Genomic DNA, 15,364 nt, shown 5'->3' with positions numbered 1-15,364 from the left:
CTTCCTGCAGCGGCGCTGGGAAAGGCGGGGCGGCAGAAGCACCGCCCCGGCGGCTCCGGGCCGGGCCGAGCTGTTCCCCGTACGAAGGTGAGAACGCGGCGGGGCCTAGTCACCATGTTATCCCCCCCGAGGGGTGAGGGAGCGTCGGCCTCTGAGGCGAGGGGACCGCGAAACGGGGAAACGTAGGAAAGTGGAAGTAGGATGTTCCTTAAACATGGTCACTGGGGCTTTTAGATCCTGTCATGTTCAAAGCGAGCTCAGCCCGGTTCCGGTGAGGATTTACGTGGTGGGGTTTTTGCTGAGTAACCGCTTTGAGCGGTGCTTCCGTTTCCTCGCCGCCTCCTGAGGCGGGACGGCCGCGCTTCCCTCTGCCCGGGGACCATTAAAAGTTACACTTACGTCCCAGAGCCTCACTGGTGCTTTTCCAAGGGATATCCCGGAGAAATGCCTCCCCGCTCCGTGTAATTTTACTCGGTTTCAGCCTTTTTAAACTTCACAAGTCTTAGTACTTTTCATACATTCTTGTTCCCACTTATTTTTTACTTAAATGTCTTACAGCAAAGTTACTTGCCTGTTTATCTGTTGCCTTTCATTTTCGTCTGCCCAGTAATGCTGCTGTTCTAACAAATGGTCTGTATAGCTTGTATAAGGAAAGAAAATCTTTATGATTTATGCATAATGTAATTTAAACATAATTATAGTGGGAAAATAGTCAAAATATTTTTTCTTCACCCAAGACTGTCACGGAATGGTTTGATTACCTTAAAGATCATCCAGTTCCAACCCACTGCTGCAGGCAGGGACACCTTCCACTAGAGCAGGTTGCTCCAAGCCCCATGCAGCCTGCCCTTGAACACTGCCAGGGATGGGGCAGCCACAGCTTCTCTGGGCACCCTGTGCCAGCGCCTCAGCACCCTCATAATGAAGAATTTTTTCCTTATATCTAATCTAAACCTCCCCTCTGTCAGTTTAAAGCCATTCCCCCTTGTCCTGTCACTTCATACCCTTGTAAAAAGTGGCTCTCCAAATTTCTTGTGGGCTCTCTTTAGGTACTGGAAGCTGCTCTAAGGTCTCCCTGGAGCCTCTTCTTCCCCAGGCTGAACAAGCCCAGCTCTCTCAGCCTGCCTTCATAGGAGAGGTGGTCCAGCCTCTGATCATCTTCATGGCCTCCTCTGCACCTGCTTGAGCTGAATGCAATATTTAGGTGGGTCTCATGGATGCAGAGTAGAGGGGCAGGATCACCTCCTTCGACCTGCTGGTCACGCTCCTTTTGATGCAGCCCAGGATACGGTTGGCTTTCTGGGCTGTGAGCACACACTGCCGGCTCGTGTTCGGTTTCTCAACAAACAACACCCCCAAGTCCTCTTCTCAGGGCTGCTCTGAATCCATTCTCCACCCAGCCTTTATTTTTGATCCTCTGTAGTTCCTGTTTGGAATTATCATCTTCCCAAGTCTTAGAAGCCTATTTTGCTGAGAAACTGATACATAAAAGATAGCAACCTTTTTTTTATAGGCATTGTTCATTGCTATTATCATATGTTTCCTAGGCTTTATCACAAGTCCAAACTTCTGCTGGTTCGCTTGTTAGAGGGCACTAAGCTTGTTCCAAATTCTGCTTAGTGAAACTGATAAACTAACTTTGATACGTTTTATGCTGTTATTGTAATTGCTTAATTCATATTCCCTATTTTTTGGCATTAGAGCTTAATTTCATGATGATTCTGCACTATAGAGGGAATAGCTCTCCACCATATCTCTGTTCTGTCCTTAATCTTTCAAAACACTGCAGTGCTCCTCAGCAGTTACGTGGTTTATTTCTGCCACCCTCTCCTCTGTACTTAGGCTTTCAAGCCTTTTTTTTTTTTTCATTAGGTAGATACCCATGAGGCAGCTTTGTCTTCAGAAATGTTCATCAGCTCATCCATACACATTTTAGCAAAAGCCCTCTCAACATCAGGAAAATGCCAGCGAACTTTCCGTTGTATCTTGGACGTGTACTTGCTTCCACTTTTGAATACAACTGAGCTGTTGGCTCAGTGTATGTTGATGCTTCTTGGAACTGGTCATTTAAAATCATAGTCTCATTCAGGCTGGATGGGACTTTCAGAGTCTCTGTTCTAAAGAGATGGTCAGATGACTTCAGACCAGGTTCCCCAGGACTTTGTTTGCTTAAGATCTAGAGCATCTCAGCTCCAATAGCACCCTGCCCCTGGGCCTTGGCCACCACTGTTCTCACTGCAGTTACCACCCCGTGCCACCCCTAGGTCTTGCATAAATGAAGATGATTCATATAGTTCACATGATTCAAATTGTCCTTTTTGTTAGGGTATATTTGTAAGATAATCAGTGATCCTTATGCGAGGAGGATCTTCTCAAACCTTTAAATGTTTCACTGCATGAATCACAGGAAAACAGTATGTTCAATACAACAATAGGAAAAACTGACACCAAAAAGGAAAATGTCATCAGTTTAACTCTAGAAATTTTGCTTTGCTTCCTTCTACTTCTTTTCAATGCATCAGCAAAAAATTAGTAAAACTTCTGGTATTCCTGACCTCTCTTGTATTTGGATTCCCATTCATATTCACGAATTCAGCAGTCTGAACCTGAAGCTCTGACAGATCTGGCCAGAGATGACAAGGGAAAGAAGACAAGTTTTGACAGGTACATTGGTGACAAAAGGAAGACTAGGGACAACGTGGGCCCTCTTCAGAAGGAAATGGGAGACCTGGTTATCCAGGATATGGATAAGGCTGAGGTATGCAATGGCTTTTTTGCCTCGGTCTTCACTGGCAAGTGCTCCAGCCACATCACCCAAGTCACAGAAGGCAACGACAAGGACCTGGAGAATGAAGAACCACCCGCTGCAGGAGACCACCTAAGAAACCTGAGGGTGCACAAGTCTATGGGACCTGATGAGATGCATTCATAGGTCCTGAGGGAACTGGTAGATAAAGCGGCTAAGCCATTATCCATTATATCTAGGAAGTCATGGCAGTCTGGTGAAATTCCCACTGACTGGAAAAAGGAAACATAACCCCATTTTTAAGAAGGGCAAAAAGGAAGACCTAGGGAACTACAGGCCACTCAGTCTCATGTTGGTGCCCTGCAGGACAATGGAACAGATCCTCCCGGAAACCATGCAAGGGCACATGGAAAATAAGGAGATGATAGTGACAGCCAACATGGCTTCACTACAGGCAAATAGTGCCTGCCAAATGGGGTTATAATAGCATTCATCAGGGTCAAAGAGCATAGGAAAGAGCAAACAATTGTTTTTGAATTCTTCAGGCTGAAACAAATTTGTTTCTCTGAACATCCAGGCTACCTAGCCATTCATCCTGCAAGATACTCTTACATTTATGGATGTAAAGGCAGGGTACAAGTTTATAAGACAGCCAGGCTGATGGCTGCCACTCACAGCTTGCTCCTGCACTCTTTTCAATCCATTCCCACCTGACACCACTGTAGCAGACAACATGTTTTGAGGGGGAAGTGTTTCTGCCGCTTCAGCTTCCTGAATAGCTAATTATGGAGTTAGATAAGATTTGGCACAGGAGGAAGCTACAGAGGGATAGTGGGAATGAGGGAGAGCCATCGATTTTGGCAGTGGCCATTTCAAAAACTTTTCTCATTAGGGTGTAATTTAACTATAGCTAAAATCATGCTATATTGAGATGAACACCACAATCAATTATACTAACAGAACTAGTAAGTGTAGGCTTTTTCCCTGCTTTTATGCAGTACTAAAAGCAGCAGTACTACCCTTACTTCCAAAGGCAAAAGTCTAAATCATATATGAAAACTAAGAGTGACTCCACTACAGTGACACTGTAATTTAAAACCAAAATACCTTTGCTGAAGACAGAAGACCTTTGCTTCATAATCTGCGTAGTGACAGCTCTTCCCTCTGTGTGGTAAAGTTGCTATAACTGCAGGGGAAGGAAAACAACCCAGGAAGCAGACTGACAGCAGACACTCTGCAATAGCAGCAGTGGTCAGGGGTGCAGCCCCCTTAGCTGGGGAAGGGCAGGAACACAGCAGCATATGCAAAGCATCACAGCAGAGATGGAAGGCTTCTAGTGCTACAGGAGAAAATGAAATGGGTATCGGACCCAGGGGACTTCAAGCATTGGTGTGGCACCAAAGGCAGGGAAAGGGGATTGTGAGACTAGGGAGTACAAAAAGCACTATAAGCATTTCATCTGCGATAAAACAAATCAAGTAACAAGAAACATTTGATTAAATGCACAAAAATCAGGAATAAAAATTTTACGTAAGTGATACTGTCCTATTGAAGAATAGTACAGGTAAACGCTCTCTACTTTCTCCCCTCAGTGAAAAGGGAGGGAATGGCAGTGAGTACCTCCAAAGCCTCACCACACTCTGCTCCTGGCTGCTGTTTCTGACCTACCTTCCCATTTATTTTCCATTTAAATTGAGTGAAGATCCTAGGCACCACACAATCTAGAGGAATGCTCATCTGATTTTGCTAAAAGTCTGTCAGCTTTTTACTCTGGACATCAGTTCTTAAGGATTAAATCCCACCCGTGGGAAGACTCCTAGTTTTTTCTGCCCCTATGAAATAGGCTACAAAAACTGTAACATCATGGAATTAAAACAAACTGAGCAACACTCTACTAAAATATCTGTACAGACCATTGATCCTACTGAAGCATTGCAGTGAATGCAGTTCTTTATTTCTGTCAGCATCTTCCACATGCAAGACTGCAATACAATTTAATAGCCAAGCATAAGAAAAACCTTAAGCCAGAAGGTTTAAGGATGCTGTAGCTTCCAAAGATTCAACCAAAATGATTGAAAGAGACTTAATGTTTCATGGGATAAAATTTTATTTTATTTTTTAATAAAAAAGATAACACCAGATGCTACTTTTAAAGAAATCATTTATTAAACCAATCTGTTTTATAGGAGGTATATATATATTTTATCCTTAAGACAACTTCAATGAAATGACTATCTACAAGAATGACTTTGATTGTTTTACTTTCATGTCACCATACATGAACAAATGAATTTTATGTCTTATGAAAACATTTTACTCAGTATCAAAAATGTACACATTTTAATAACCATTCCTATGGTCTGAAGGGGTTTTTTACATTTAATTTCAAAAATAAGTGTCATTTCATTGCTGTGTGTTACAGCATAAGCGGGATTTGCATTTCTCTTTTTTTGCGAAAGGCTAAGGTATGTACTGATGTGAGCACAAAGCAACTTTTCTTAAACCAAAACCAGTCTGAATGGCACGAGAGTTAGTGTTTTTATAAATTAACAACCAGAATGCTGGGTTATGGAAACAGGTGCATGAGATTCCAGTACTTTCCTTATGGCTTCGCTCTCTGGAAGAATACCTGTTAAAAATGGATTAAAACCCAACATTTTAAAGACAAAGGAAATAAGACATGGAATGGTTGAGGTGTAAGATTAGTTTGACAGAGCTTATTTTCTTCATTAACATCCTGGTTAACAAACTAGGTTCAAGGATATTAACCTGTTCTATTCAATTACACTTACACCCTCAAATGAAGCATTCTGACACATTCTTACTATTGTAGCATCACTTTTTAATTATTTCAACTATTAAACATAAGCCACAACAATATCAAGCTATTTAGGACCTGACAAGGTGCTGAGGTGACAATTCTACAGATATAGGTTTGGCGGTGGTGGTGTTTGGCTCCTTCTTTCCAAATTAACTGCTTTTAATACCTGGAGATTCCCCATAGTTAAAGCTATTTAATAAATGCAGTATTTCAATATTTCAGTTTTACTTCAGGTCACTCCCATGACTCAATTATATGATGACATTCAAATGGAATTAAAAACTATTTAAAGAAAAAAAAAAACTTTACCTTTAAGTAATTTTTAAAAACTTTAGCATCAGGCTGCTGAAGTGCTTGACAAAATTCCTGTAACAGAGAATAAATACTAAGTAACTAAATGAAGCAACACGACAACCTGAAATATGTTAGGAGTATACAGAATACCTTGTACATAAAGCAGTTGGTATTAGTATTTTCCCTAATGCGCAACCAAAGCATGTTATGGATCGAAAATTGTAAAAGGCTGTAACAGGCCAAGTGCTTTCTGGGATTAAAAAACTATTTTCAAATACAGGATGTCATATTCACTTTTAGCTGAGTAGACAGAAACAGCACTACCTACAAGGAGTGCGATCAAGAAGATTCTAAACCTTTAACTTTTCCAGTAACTTTTGGTGGCTTTGAAATGAATACTTCAGATGAACATTGAAGCTCAAGTAGTATTATGTACACGCTAAGTGACTAGATTACAGCAGAACATCTGTCACTTGGAAGAATTTTAATATGAAATCAGAAAATTGGGGTGCCAACAAGAGATAATACTTGATCCTTACATATATTTAATGCCATTTAAAAGTTCTATAGTTTAAGTCTTGAAATGAGTATAATTGTCCCTTGATGCAGCAAACCCAATTTACCACAATATCCAGAGTAGCTGCAATTAAAATTAAGTTGTCAGTGTTCATCTAACAGTTCCTTCATGGCGATGCTTACCACATGGCTAGCAATGCTTCATGGTGAAAGAGTGGCCAGGTATAAAGTTTCACTTTTGAGAACCCTTTTACACTGCTCCAAAACAAGCACACAAACCTCATACACTTAACGTTGTACATAATTTTTGACAGTAGAGCCAGTGCTGTTGCTTAAATTTTTGTAGTGTTGAATACAGCCTTTATCACCACACTGTCTATACATTCAGTGCTCTTCATTTTATTTTTGAGCTATTACTCAAGTATTCTGACACTTTTTCCTCAAGTTAAATTTTGAATTAAAGCAGGAAGATGGCTCAGAAAGTCACATGCACTGGACTATTTCCCCCTTCCCTCCTCCCCCAAGGTACTCTTGCAGTTAACTTTACTCTTTATGCTAAATTAATCCTATTCTGATATGCAATATCAGAGTAAGTTTTACTGCAGGATGGTAGCAGGTTAACTTTGGCAGTATTCATTTTGTTCCCATTTATGATTGTTAAAAGAGTTTTCCAAATGTTATTTTAGGAATTCCTACCTGAATTATCTCAGGAGCTACTTGCAAAGAAGGCAAATACTCTTGCTGAAGATACTGAATGCACTCAGGGCCCTAAACAAAAGCAGTACGCAATTTTCTCAGGTATATTTTTGTACAAAAGTGGAAAATCATAGCCTTGTCTATGGTACAAAGAAGAGTTTCAAAACAGGCTGTCTAAATGACTACTTTACAGAGAAGTTATGTGTATCAAATACCAAATGCTCATGTTATTCTCAGATGTTAGCAAAGGAAAAAAAGCTTTCTCAATCTTGACATTAAAGATTCTACTGCAATTTGCTATTTTTTGTTACGTAGCAGAAAACATACTGAAAATCGCACTGAAATAAGAATTACAACATAATACAGCCAGTGCGTTGTGACATGTCAACTGTAAAAGTCAGTTAACTAAGAAGGCAGCCCTAATTTCACTGACACAGGAAAGGAAAAATAATTGGCAATTAGTATCTGCCAACTGCATTACCATACTACTCCCATTGCAAAATTTACTAGCCAAATACCACAAACACCATGTTTCTTTTCTTGTAAGAACTGTGTAATCTACAGTGGACTAAACAGTAATAAAATGGAACTTCCAAACCTTTAAGAGAAGCAGACAGGACTGGTCAGCACATCACTTTTTATTTTCTTTATCTGCATTCACCAGATACCTCTCATCACAAGAGGAATTAGGGTACACTAGTAGTATGCTAACATGACTCAATACATACCCCAATACCAGGGGAAAGTGAATCAACTTTATTAATTCACACAAGTTACCCTAGAACTAGAACATAGTATACAGTTCACATGAGGAGAAAAGATGATTTTCCTATATTTGTATTTGCACTGCCAAAAGAAGCAGTATTTGTAACAGGAAGTTATTTTGATATATATCAAAAGCTTGATTTCCTGCAGATTTAACTCTTCATTGCTTTCAGGGAAAAGGAACAAACTCAGAAACTCTCCTTAATTAAAACACAATCTCTTCTCTGCCAGTTTATAATTTCTTACATTTGTTGTGTAGTTGCGACTTTTATTTGCATTTGACAGAAAAGTTAGTCAGCAACTTAAAGGTGTAGCAGGAAACAGTAATACAAATGTAGAAACTGTTTAATTTCCCATTACACATAGAAATATACTATAAAGTTCTAGTCCTTAGGGCAAAAATCCATGTTTTTCCATGTTTCTCAATCTAGTCTTCTACACATCAAAAGATACCTTTAGTTTTCACAGAAGTACACTATAGTACATATCTAATTGTTCTTTTATGTCAAAGACCTACACTGAAAAGTGAAAGATGCCACTTGATCAATTAAACACAGTAACAAGCAAGCGAGCAGATTCTTCTCCTTAATGAAGTGCCAATATTAATTCAGCAAGAGGTAGAACTACCATATCCCTATACAGAATGGTAGTGGTCATCCTATTAATTTATGTAAGAGTAGAATAGTAATTCACCCTGGTAGATATCTTAGCTTGAGAAATTGATAAAAGCACTAGAAAAAAACCTGCAAGAGTTAATCCCTGCAGAGTATTATGAAGCTTACCCTTTTGAGATGAATTGTTTTTAACGTCACTGCACATTCTGATAAAGCCTGCAATGTAATACATAACATTAGACTGTTCAATTAGTCTACTGATAAAGTTTTTAAAGCCAAAGAAGCTAATGAGGCCCAACACAAGGGCTAGTTCATGCCATTATTCCCTCACTGTCTGCTCACACAATGCTAGCTAAGCCTCAACCTTCCAATTTTTGTTCCACTCTAACCAGAAAGATTTCTCACAGCTGAACCCAAAAATGAGCTGAAGAACAGCCACCTGTGTGACCTGTGCATTCACTTCCCCTGAGTGTTACTAAGTAATACAGGTCAATGTTAAATGCTCAGATGTACGATTCTCTACCTTGATTTTGAGCATAGATGAACTACTTAATGAAGTACCACAATACTCAATAATTAATCATGCAGGTACCTCAATAAAAAATATGAGGGACTTAATTTGTGAGACAATGATCTTCAGTACTGTATGGCCATTATAGGCTTCTTTGCTTGAATCTGCCCCACAAGAATGAAAGTGAAAAACCTCCATAATACACACCAGTACTGTCTGGGCATCTGCCAAGTCAAACGTTTGCTTCAAAGGTGCTAAGAAACATGCAGGAACAATATGCTTGTAGACAAAGTCTGCAAAACCTACTGGTCCATCTTTACCTCCTGAAAAGAAAAATAACATTCCCTGTTCGATTACTGCTTCATGGTTAGCAGCAGCTGCAAAGGAGTTATGGAAAGACAGCCTTACCCCAAAGCTCCACCAACTTGGAAAGAATAATAAAACAAGTCTTCTGTGCAATAGGATCTGGGTAATCCACTGCTCCTTGAATCACAGTAAACAACACACGCTCCACATTCTCTGCACCTTAAACACATTAAAACAGGCTCGTCATTTCAACTTGCAGCCTAAGAAGTTTCTGTACTCTTACACTATTTTGTATAAATACTGACCTGGAAGACATGCTTCAACTTCAAAATACTCTTTATTGCACATATCTCGAATATTTTTGGAAAGTTTCCCTTATGATGCAAGACAACTCTTATTTAGGTTACACTTTTGTTTATTTGCTCCTTTTTAAGTTTGGAGATTCCATTGCTCTTCTGGCCTTCAATACATACAAAATTGAGGGGGCTACTTTGACCTGGTTACAAATGCAAATTTTTTCCTCTCTACCCAAACCTGGTGATGTTAATTAAAACTCAGCAGCACTGAAACAGTTTGCTTATCTTCCAATATATGGAATGATATTTTACCATTTATAATTTCTGTGCTGCATCTATGCTTACTTCTGCTTGAGTCCCTTAAAAATTGCCCATCACAACTACCAAGAACCTCTTTCAAGAAAGCTCTCACTGTTTCTTAATGCCACCTTCTCCTTTCCCTCAGGTATTACCATTATTTTAGTATGAGGGAAGGAATTCTGAGCTCCACCTACCATATGAGTCACTTTAAAGCTTTTTAAGTCCCTAGCCATTTTGATGAAATACAAACAGAATTATTTGAAGAATCACGAAACTGGACATTCAACTTCAAGTTCCAGCTATTAAAAGTACTAATTTGCGCTTGGCCACAGAGGGCAAGGAAAGTCTGGTAACTACGTATGTAAGAAGTCACGTGATGCCATCTACCACAACTAACAAGATTAGTAATAAAAAAATTGTTGACAAAAGTTACAGAAGTTACCGACTGTCCTTCAGAAAATGAACACAATGAATACTGGCAGCTGTGAGTGGCCTTACCCAAAAATCTGAACTTTGCTATACACTTATGTATTGCATGATCTCCAATTCACCAAATACAATGATGCATGAGGATGAATACACTGTTCTTGTCCTTATTGATACAGTCATCACATATAAGCTAAGAAAAAAAATCTCAGAAGAATATGCCTATTATAGCTGGATTTCACAAACCCAAATTCTTGCACAACAGCTAAGCAATAGGTGAGTCAAATACTGTATTTACATTAGTCCATTCTACCTTGACATAGTTAACTGTACTTGACAGGAACTAGGCTAATGATTTTAGCAGACAAAACTTAGACAAGAATTACCAGCTAATGCTTACCCTATCTATTCTGCGCCTTAAGAAACTGAACTGCTTACCTTGATTAGCTATGACTTCACTCATTCCACTGCCAGTTACCGTCTGCAGAAAAGCAAAGTAACTCCTTCGTAACATTTGTTTTTCTAAGGCTGCAGACTGATCATTTTCTTCTGCTGGAAGGAGCAACACCTCAAAAATAGCATGAAGCAATGGCATAAACATCTGTTGCAGAAAAGGTGAAACCTGTGTCTGTGGAGATAAGAAGAGAGTATAAACTCCATCAGTTACAGAAATCAAACATTTCAAAATTAAATATTAAGGGCTTGTTACAATTCTGAGCTTTGATTCACCTTTAAAGTTAGGTCACACTTTTACATACCAACTACTCATAACCAGCTGAGTCAAATCAGGTCACCATGAACATTACTGCATCTTGACTTACACACCACTTATTTCAAGTCTTTTGCACAAAAATATCTAGTCCTATCTAGTCTCATTCTGAATTGGAACAGCAGCTTTTTCTGCATCTCTCTCATCCTTCTGTTCAGACAGACAGTCATTCAAATTCCCTGAAATCTCAAGGGAGACTATTGTAAAGTCACTGTAGTTACAGAAAATGCATCTCCAAGATGTTACAACTGGCAGCAGGCCATATTATGTGGCACTTGTCTATAAAGACTGCTTTCAGAAAAAAAAATCCTGAGCTGAAATATTACTGGCATTACAGAATAAACTTGTCATTTATGTTCTACTTGCAGTGAGAAATACATGTAAAAGCACTAAATTAGTTGAACATCTATGAACTGAAAAACTGAAGGTGTTACTCAACCACACCCGAGTCCCAGAAAGAGGCATCTCATGTCATTTCTTAATGCTTAAGCAAGCTTTTATCCTTAATCTTCACTTTGCTGTGCCCTGAAAGTATTAACCAAGGTGAGACTACTGAAGCTAGGATCTTTACATTAACATGTTGTAATAAGAATGGTACAGTATCAAAGTTAAACATTACACCTAAACATGGTATTTGTCCAGTCTTACTCTTTTTTTTTTTTTTTCTTTTTTAACCTTCCTCACCTTACACAGACAATTTTTAAAGACCTACTTCACTACCTGCAGCCTTAGAAATAACTTATTAATTTGTCAGGTAAGTTTCTAACACATAGCTAGTTTTACTGGGACCAGAAAAAAGAGGTCAGCAGCACTATGACCCTGAAAAGCTTAATGCAGTATCATACCTTAAACTTAGCTGTTATTTGGTTTATAAGAGGAATGAATTCTTGAAGATCTTTTGCTTCACAATCTTTAAGCATGTGTTCAGAGGCAGAAGGAATGAATGGAAGAACTTCTTCCTCTAAGCAAATAATCATACGGTGAAGGAAAGTGCGGACACCACTTCTCAGAACTTCTTTTTGTAATGGACAACTGAGGGCTGGCAAAAATGTTTGTAAGCAGTCCAGATAAACCTCCGAGCAGCCACACTGTTTTACAGTTTGCTTATTGCTAAAAGCCTTGCTGGTTCGGCTGAAAAAGCAATACACCAGGTTTTATATAAGCACATGTTCCAATACATTGAAAAAGCACTAACACAGAAAACAACATATGCTTTAAAACACATGCCTTAAACTAGAATATTACAATTCATGAAATGGGAGTAAAAAAAATGGTAGTAATAAACACGAGTTATTTGATATGAAGTCACCACATTTTTTTTTGAGATTTTTTTTTTGAGAATTAAGTACTAACAATTTACAAACAACATATGATTAGAATAGCTCCATACAATTCATTGGGGAAGGGAATAGATGCTGGCTCATTATGAATTTGCTAAATATTCTCTGTATCTGCATGCATAGCAGCCTTTTTTAAGGGGACTTAACTCATTTTCTGGTATACCATAACAAATTCTAAAACCACTGATGGTTTTCTGGGTCAAGAAAGCCCAGGCAGAAACTCAGCCCATCCTCTCAATAAATCCTTCGTATTTCCTTTTTACCCAAACCAGAAACACACACACTCACTCACAGAGTCACTCTGTGCTGCACCTACCTAGCAAACCCAACAGCATGATTGAGGCAGTCAGCCAGTGCCATCTGTCTATCCTCATCTTGTGCCATCATCAGTTTTTCTAACAATACTTTGAACTTCTCCATCAGCGGAGTCAACAAATTCCTCATTAGAACCTGTTTTCTTTCTGCAGAGTATTCGCTGTTAACTATTAATACTCCAGCTGTTTCATAAATGAAAAGTTGATCATCACTGCTTAACAGAGCCTGGTAACCATTTTCCTAAAATGGAATAGAACAGGCATAATTCACTAAATGAACTTTATCAAAGCTTCTCAAAGTTTAAAGATACTATTTCTTTCATCATGCCTAAGTAACCTCTATAGTACATTTACAATAGCTTTATTCTTTTCCTATTTAAGTAGAAGTATTAAGCACAGGTAAAAACACAGCTGAAGGAACAACTATTTTTATACAGTTCAGACAGACTTCTATATATACCCATCTCTAGCCCATGCTCCCAGAAACCCACGTAAGATTATTAAAATTAGGTACGAATGTAAGCACACAGTGATCTCACACCAGAAAAGCAGGACAGTTATTTGTGCTTAAATGTTTGTATGCTAAGCTTACAATTCAGTAAGTATTCAGGCACAGCAATGAGTAAGTGCAAGCCTTATTTATTACAAAAACCTGCTCTAAATACTCACAGGAGGAGAAAGTTCCAGCAGGTCTTGTATTCTATTCAGAACATCTTCAATAAAGGGATTCATTTGCTTACTGAAGTAAAACACAAGTACATAACACTGTACAGAAGCATGTGCATTTTTACAGGTTTCCTGGTATTTTATTTAAGCGTAAAGCTAGAGACTAAACTACTTTCTCAGTACAGAACTCCCCTTTAAATATCAACAAGCACTGTTGTAGAAAAATCTGGTTGATGGATGTGCTGCTCATGGTAGGCCAGGTAGAGCCATGGCATAGTGGGGAAATAAACATTTCTTTCTTTCTTTCTTTCTTTCTTTCCCCCATGTTTTTTTAACATGCATAAATAACTTCACTCATCTGAGCAAACTATTTTCATTAGAAGTTGAAAAATAGGATCCTCCTGAAATCTGAACCATCTTGGAGCTCCTCCTGCCTCAACGTTAAATGAAAATTATTTCACAGTCATGTGAAATAACACCAACAGGACAGGACTGTTTGAAGGGCTCTAATACACTCAGTAAATTTCGCCAGTATAAATTCTTTAAATATTCAGAAATTGTCAGGGGAAAGTTACTCTTGGGAGTCTCCAGATCCACTCACACCCTCAGCTCTGCTCGCTGAGGAAAAGCAGGACAGATATTTTCATTGTTGATCAATTTTAACATCTAATCAAAATAAGCTAAGCATATGTATTCTAGCTCTTTGTTGTTCTGTGACAAATTTTTCCACTGTTACCTTAGTATTACACAACAGGACAACCTTGCTAAAGCACTGTTTTGATATATTACTTCATTGCAGTCCATGTGAAGCCCAACCTGTTTCAGTGATGACTGTGATGTACAGAGGGGCTATGTATGGTAAATTCAGTGCCATTTGGACACATTTGTAACAGCTTTACTTACTTAAGAGACTTCACAAATCTGGAAAAGAGGTAAGCTGTTCGACTTCGTACTTTGGGACTGGTATGACGAAGACCACGGTGATCTAAAAATGCCATCTGCAATCAAAGAAGCGTCTCAAGTCTTAGAATCACTAAATGAGGGATGGAAAAGCTGATAATCCAACAATTTAAGGAACCTGGCCTCCTCAGTGAAAAAATTTATTCATAAAATAAGAATTTTTTAAGTCTAAAGAACTTATCTATTCTTACCTAGTTGAAAATGTACATTAGATGAAACTTACTAGAACAGTTGGAATGTGTTGAGGTTCAACAGCAAAGAATTTTTCGTATCTAACCACTGTTTCAAAGAACTCCAGGGTCACTGATGTATGCTGATAGGCACTAACACCAGAAGTCACCAGCTACAAGTAAAAGCATCAGCAAGTTAGTACTTTAGCCATTTGTAACACCAAACTACAGTGTAAGCAATGTGCTACTAATTAAGATGAGCCATATGAACTGGAATATTCCAGTCTTTATTAGCATTTGTAAACAGCTCCCACAACGCACATGCTTACCGTTCTCATCATGTCTTGTAAAGCCGTAGCTTTTGTAACATCACCAGAGAAGTGAGCACCATGAGATACAGGAAGAGCCTCGGCCAACATATACAGCAGCCTTATTGCTACTTCTACTTCCATAAATCGTGTAGTCTGCCAATTCCTAGAGTAAGAATATGAAGATTGTATTAGTCTGTATTAGCTTGGTTTTCTGATACTAGTAATACATAAAATTATTTGCCACATCTCATAGGCATTTCCTTGAGGTGTAAAGTGAACACTTGTGCAAATAGCTGTTGCTACGTAGGTAAGCAACAAACATCAAGAAACATCTCTAAGAAAAAAAAAAAGCTGCTGTTTATGGTTATAAAAAGAAAGCTTTTTCTAAGCAGCTGAGTAAAAGATTATACAAAGTTATATTTATCATGAAGTTGTAACAAGCTCCATACATCAATTAGCTTCACCTTACTACATCATGCTTACATTCATTACAAACTCTGACAGTTACAAAGGCAGAAAAGCTGAGGGCATTTTGTGAACAAG

General features: G+C 38.6%; 1 protein-coding gene and 1 long non-coding RNA gene across 9 annotated transcripts in view; one reads left to right on the top strand and one right to left on the bottom strand.

Moving 5' to 3' along the window:
- The first annotated feature begins 31 nt into the window (after nucleotides 1–31).
- On the top strand, nucleotides 32–14,274 carry LOC308228516. Of its 2 annotated transcripts, none has more exons than XR_013958214.1 (3): nucleotides 32–87; nucleotides 1,050–1,204; nucleotides 14,180–14,274. It is a non-coding gene; the product is annotated as an uncharacterized lncRNA (long non-coding RNA). The 2 variants fall into 2 exon arrangements; XR_013958215.1 differs by having other exon boundaries at nucleotides 72–271.
- XPOT (exportin for tRNA) overlaps nucleotides 1,751–15,364 on the bottom strand; it is a 30,737-nt gene continuing 17,123 nt past the window's right edge. For 4 of the 7 annotated variants that reach the window (XM_080631296.1, XM_080631297.1, XM_080631298.1 and 1 more), the window contains 13 exons: nucleotides 14,840–14,984; nucleotides 14,564–14,683; nucleotides 14,284–14,378; nucleotides 13,384–13,453; nucleotides 12,717–12,955; nucleotides 11,906–12,191; nucleotides 10,730–10,919; nucleotides 9,372–9,488; nucleotides 9,171–9,286; nucleotides 8,621–8,668; nucleotides 7,074–7,145; nucleotides 5,877–5,933; nucleotides 1,752–5,375 (listed from right to left, as the gene is read on the bottom strand). In XM_080631296.1, coding sequence (XP_080487422.1) covers nucleotides 5,349–5,375; nucleotides 5,877–5,933; nucleotides 7,074–7,145; nucleotides 8,621–8,668; nucleotides 9,171–9,286; nucleotides 9,372–9,488; nucleotides 10,730–10,919; nucleotides 11,906–12,191; nucleotides 12,717–12,955; nucleotides 13,384–13,453; nucleotides 14,284–14,378; nucleotides 14,564–14,683; nucleotides 14,840–14,984 — 1,582 coding nt within the window. In that variant the 3' untranslated portion in view covers nucleotides 1,752–5,348. Of the gene's footprint in view, nucleotides 5,376–5,876; nucleotides 5,934–7,073; nucleotides 7,146–8,620; nucleotides 8,669–9,170; nucleotides 9,287–9,371; nucleotides 9,489–10,729; nucleotides 10,920–11,905; nucleotides 12,192–12,716; nucleotides 12,956–13,383; nucleotides 13,454–14,283; nucleotides 14,379–14,563; nucleotides 14,684–14,839; nucleotides 14,985–15,364 lie in introns of all 7 variants that reach the window. The other 3 variants (XM_080631300.1, XM_080631301.1, XM_080631302.1) reach the window with 3 other exon arrangements.

The sequence above is a fragment of the Psittacula echo genome, assembly GCF_963264785.1.
Source record: "Psittacula echo genome assembly, chromosome: 1".
NCBI classification, from domain to species: Eukaryota; Metazoa; Chordata; class Aves; order Psittaciformes; family Psittacidae; genus Psittacula; species Psittacula echo.
Note: the sequence above shows the minus strand (reverse complement) of the source record. Positions and strands in the feature narration are given on the sequence as shown.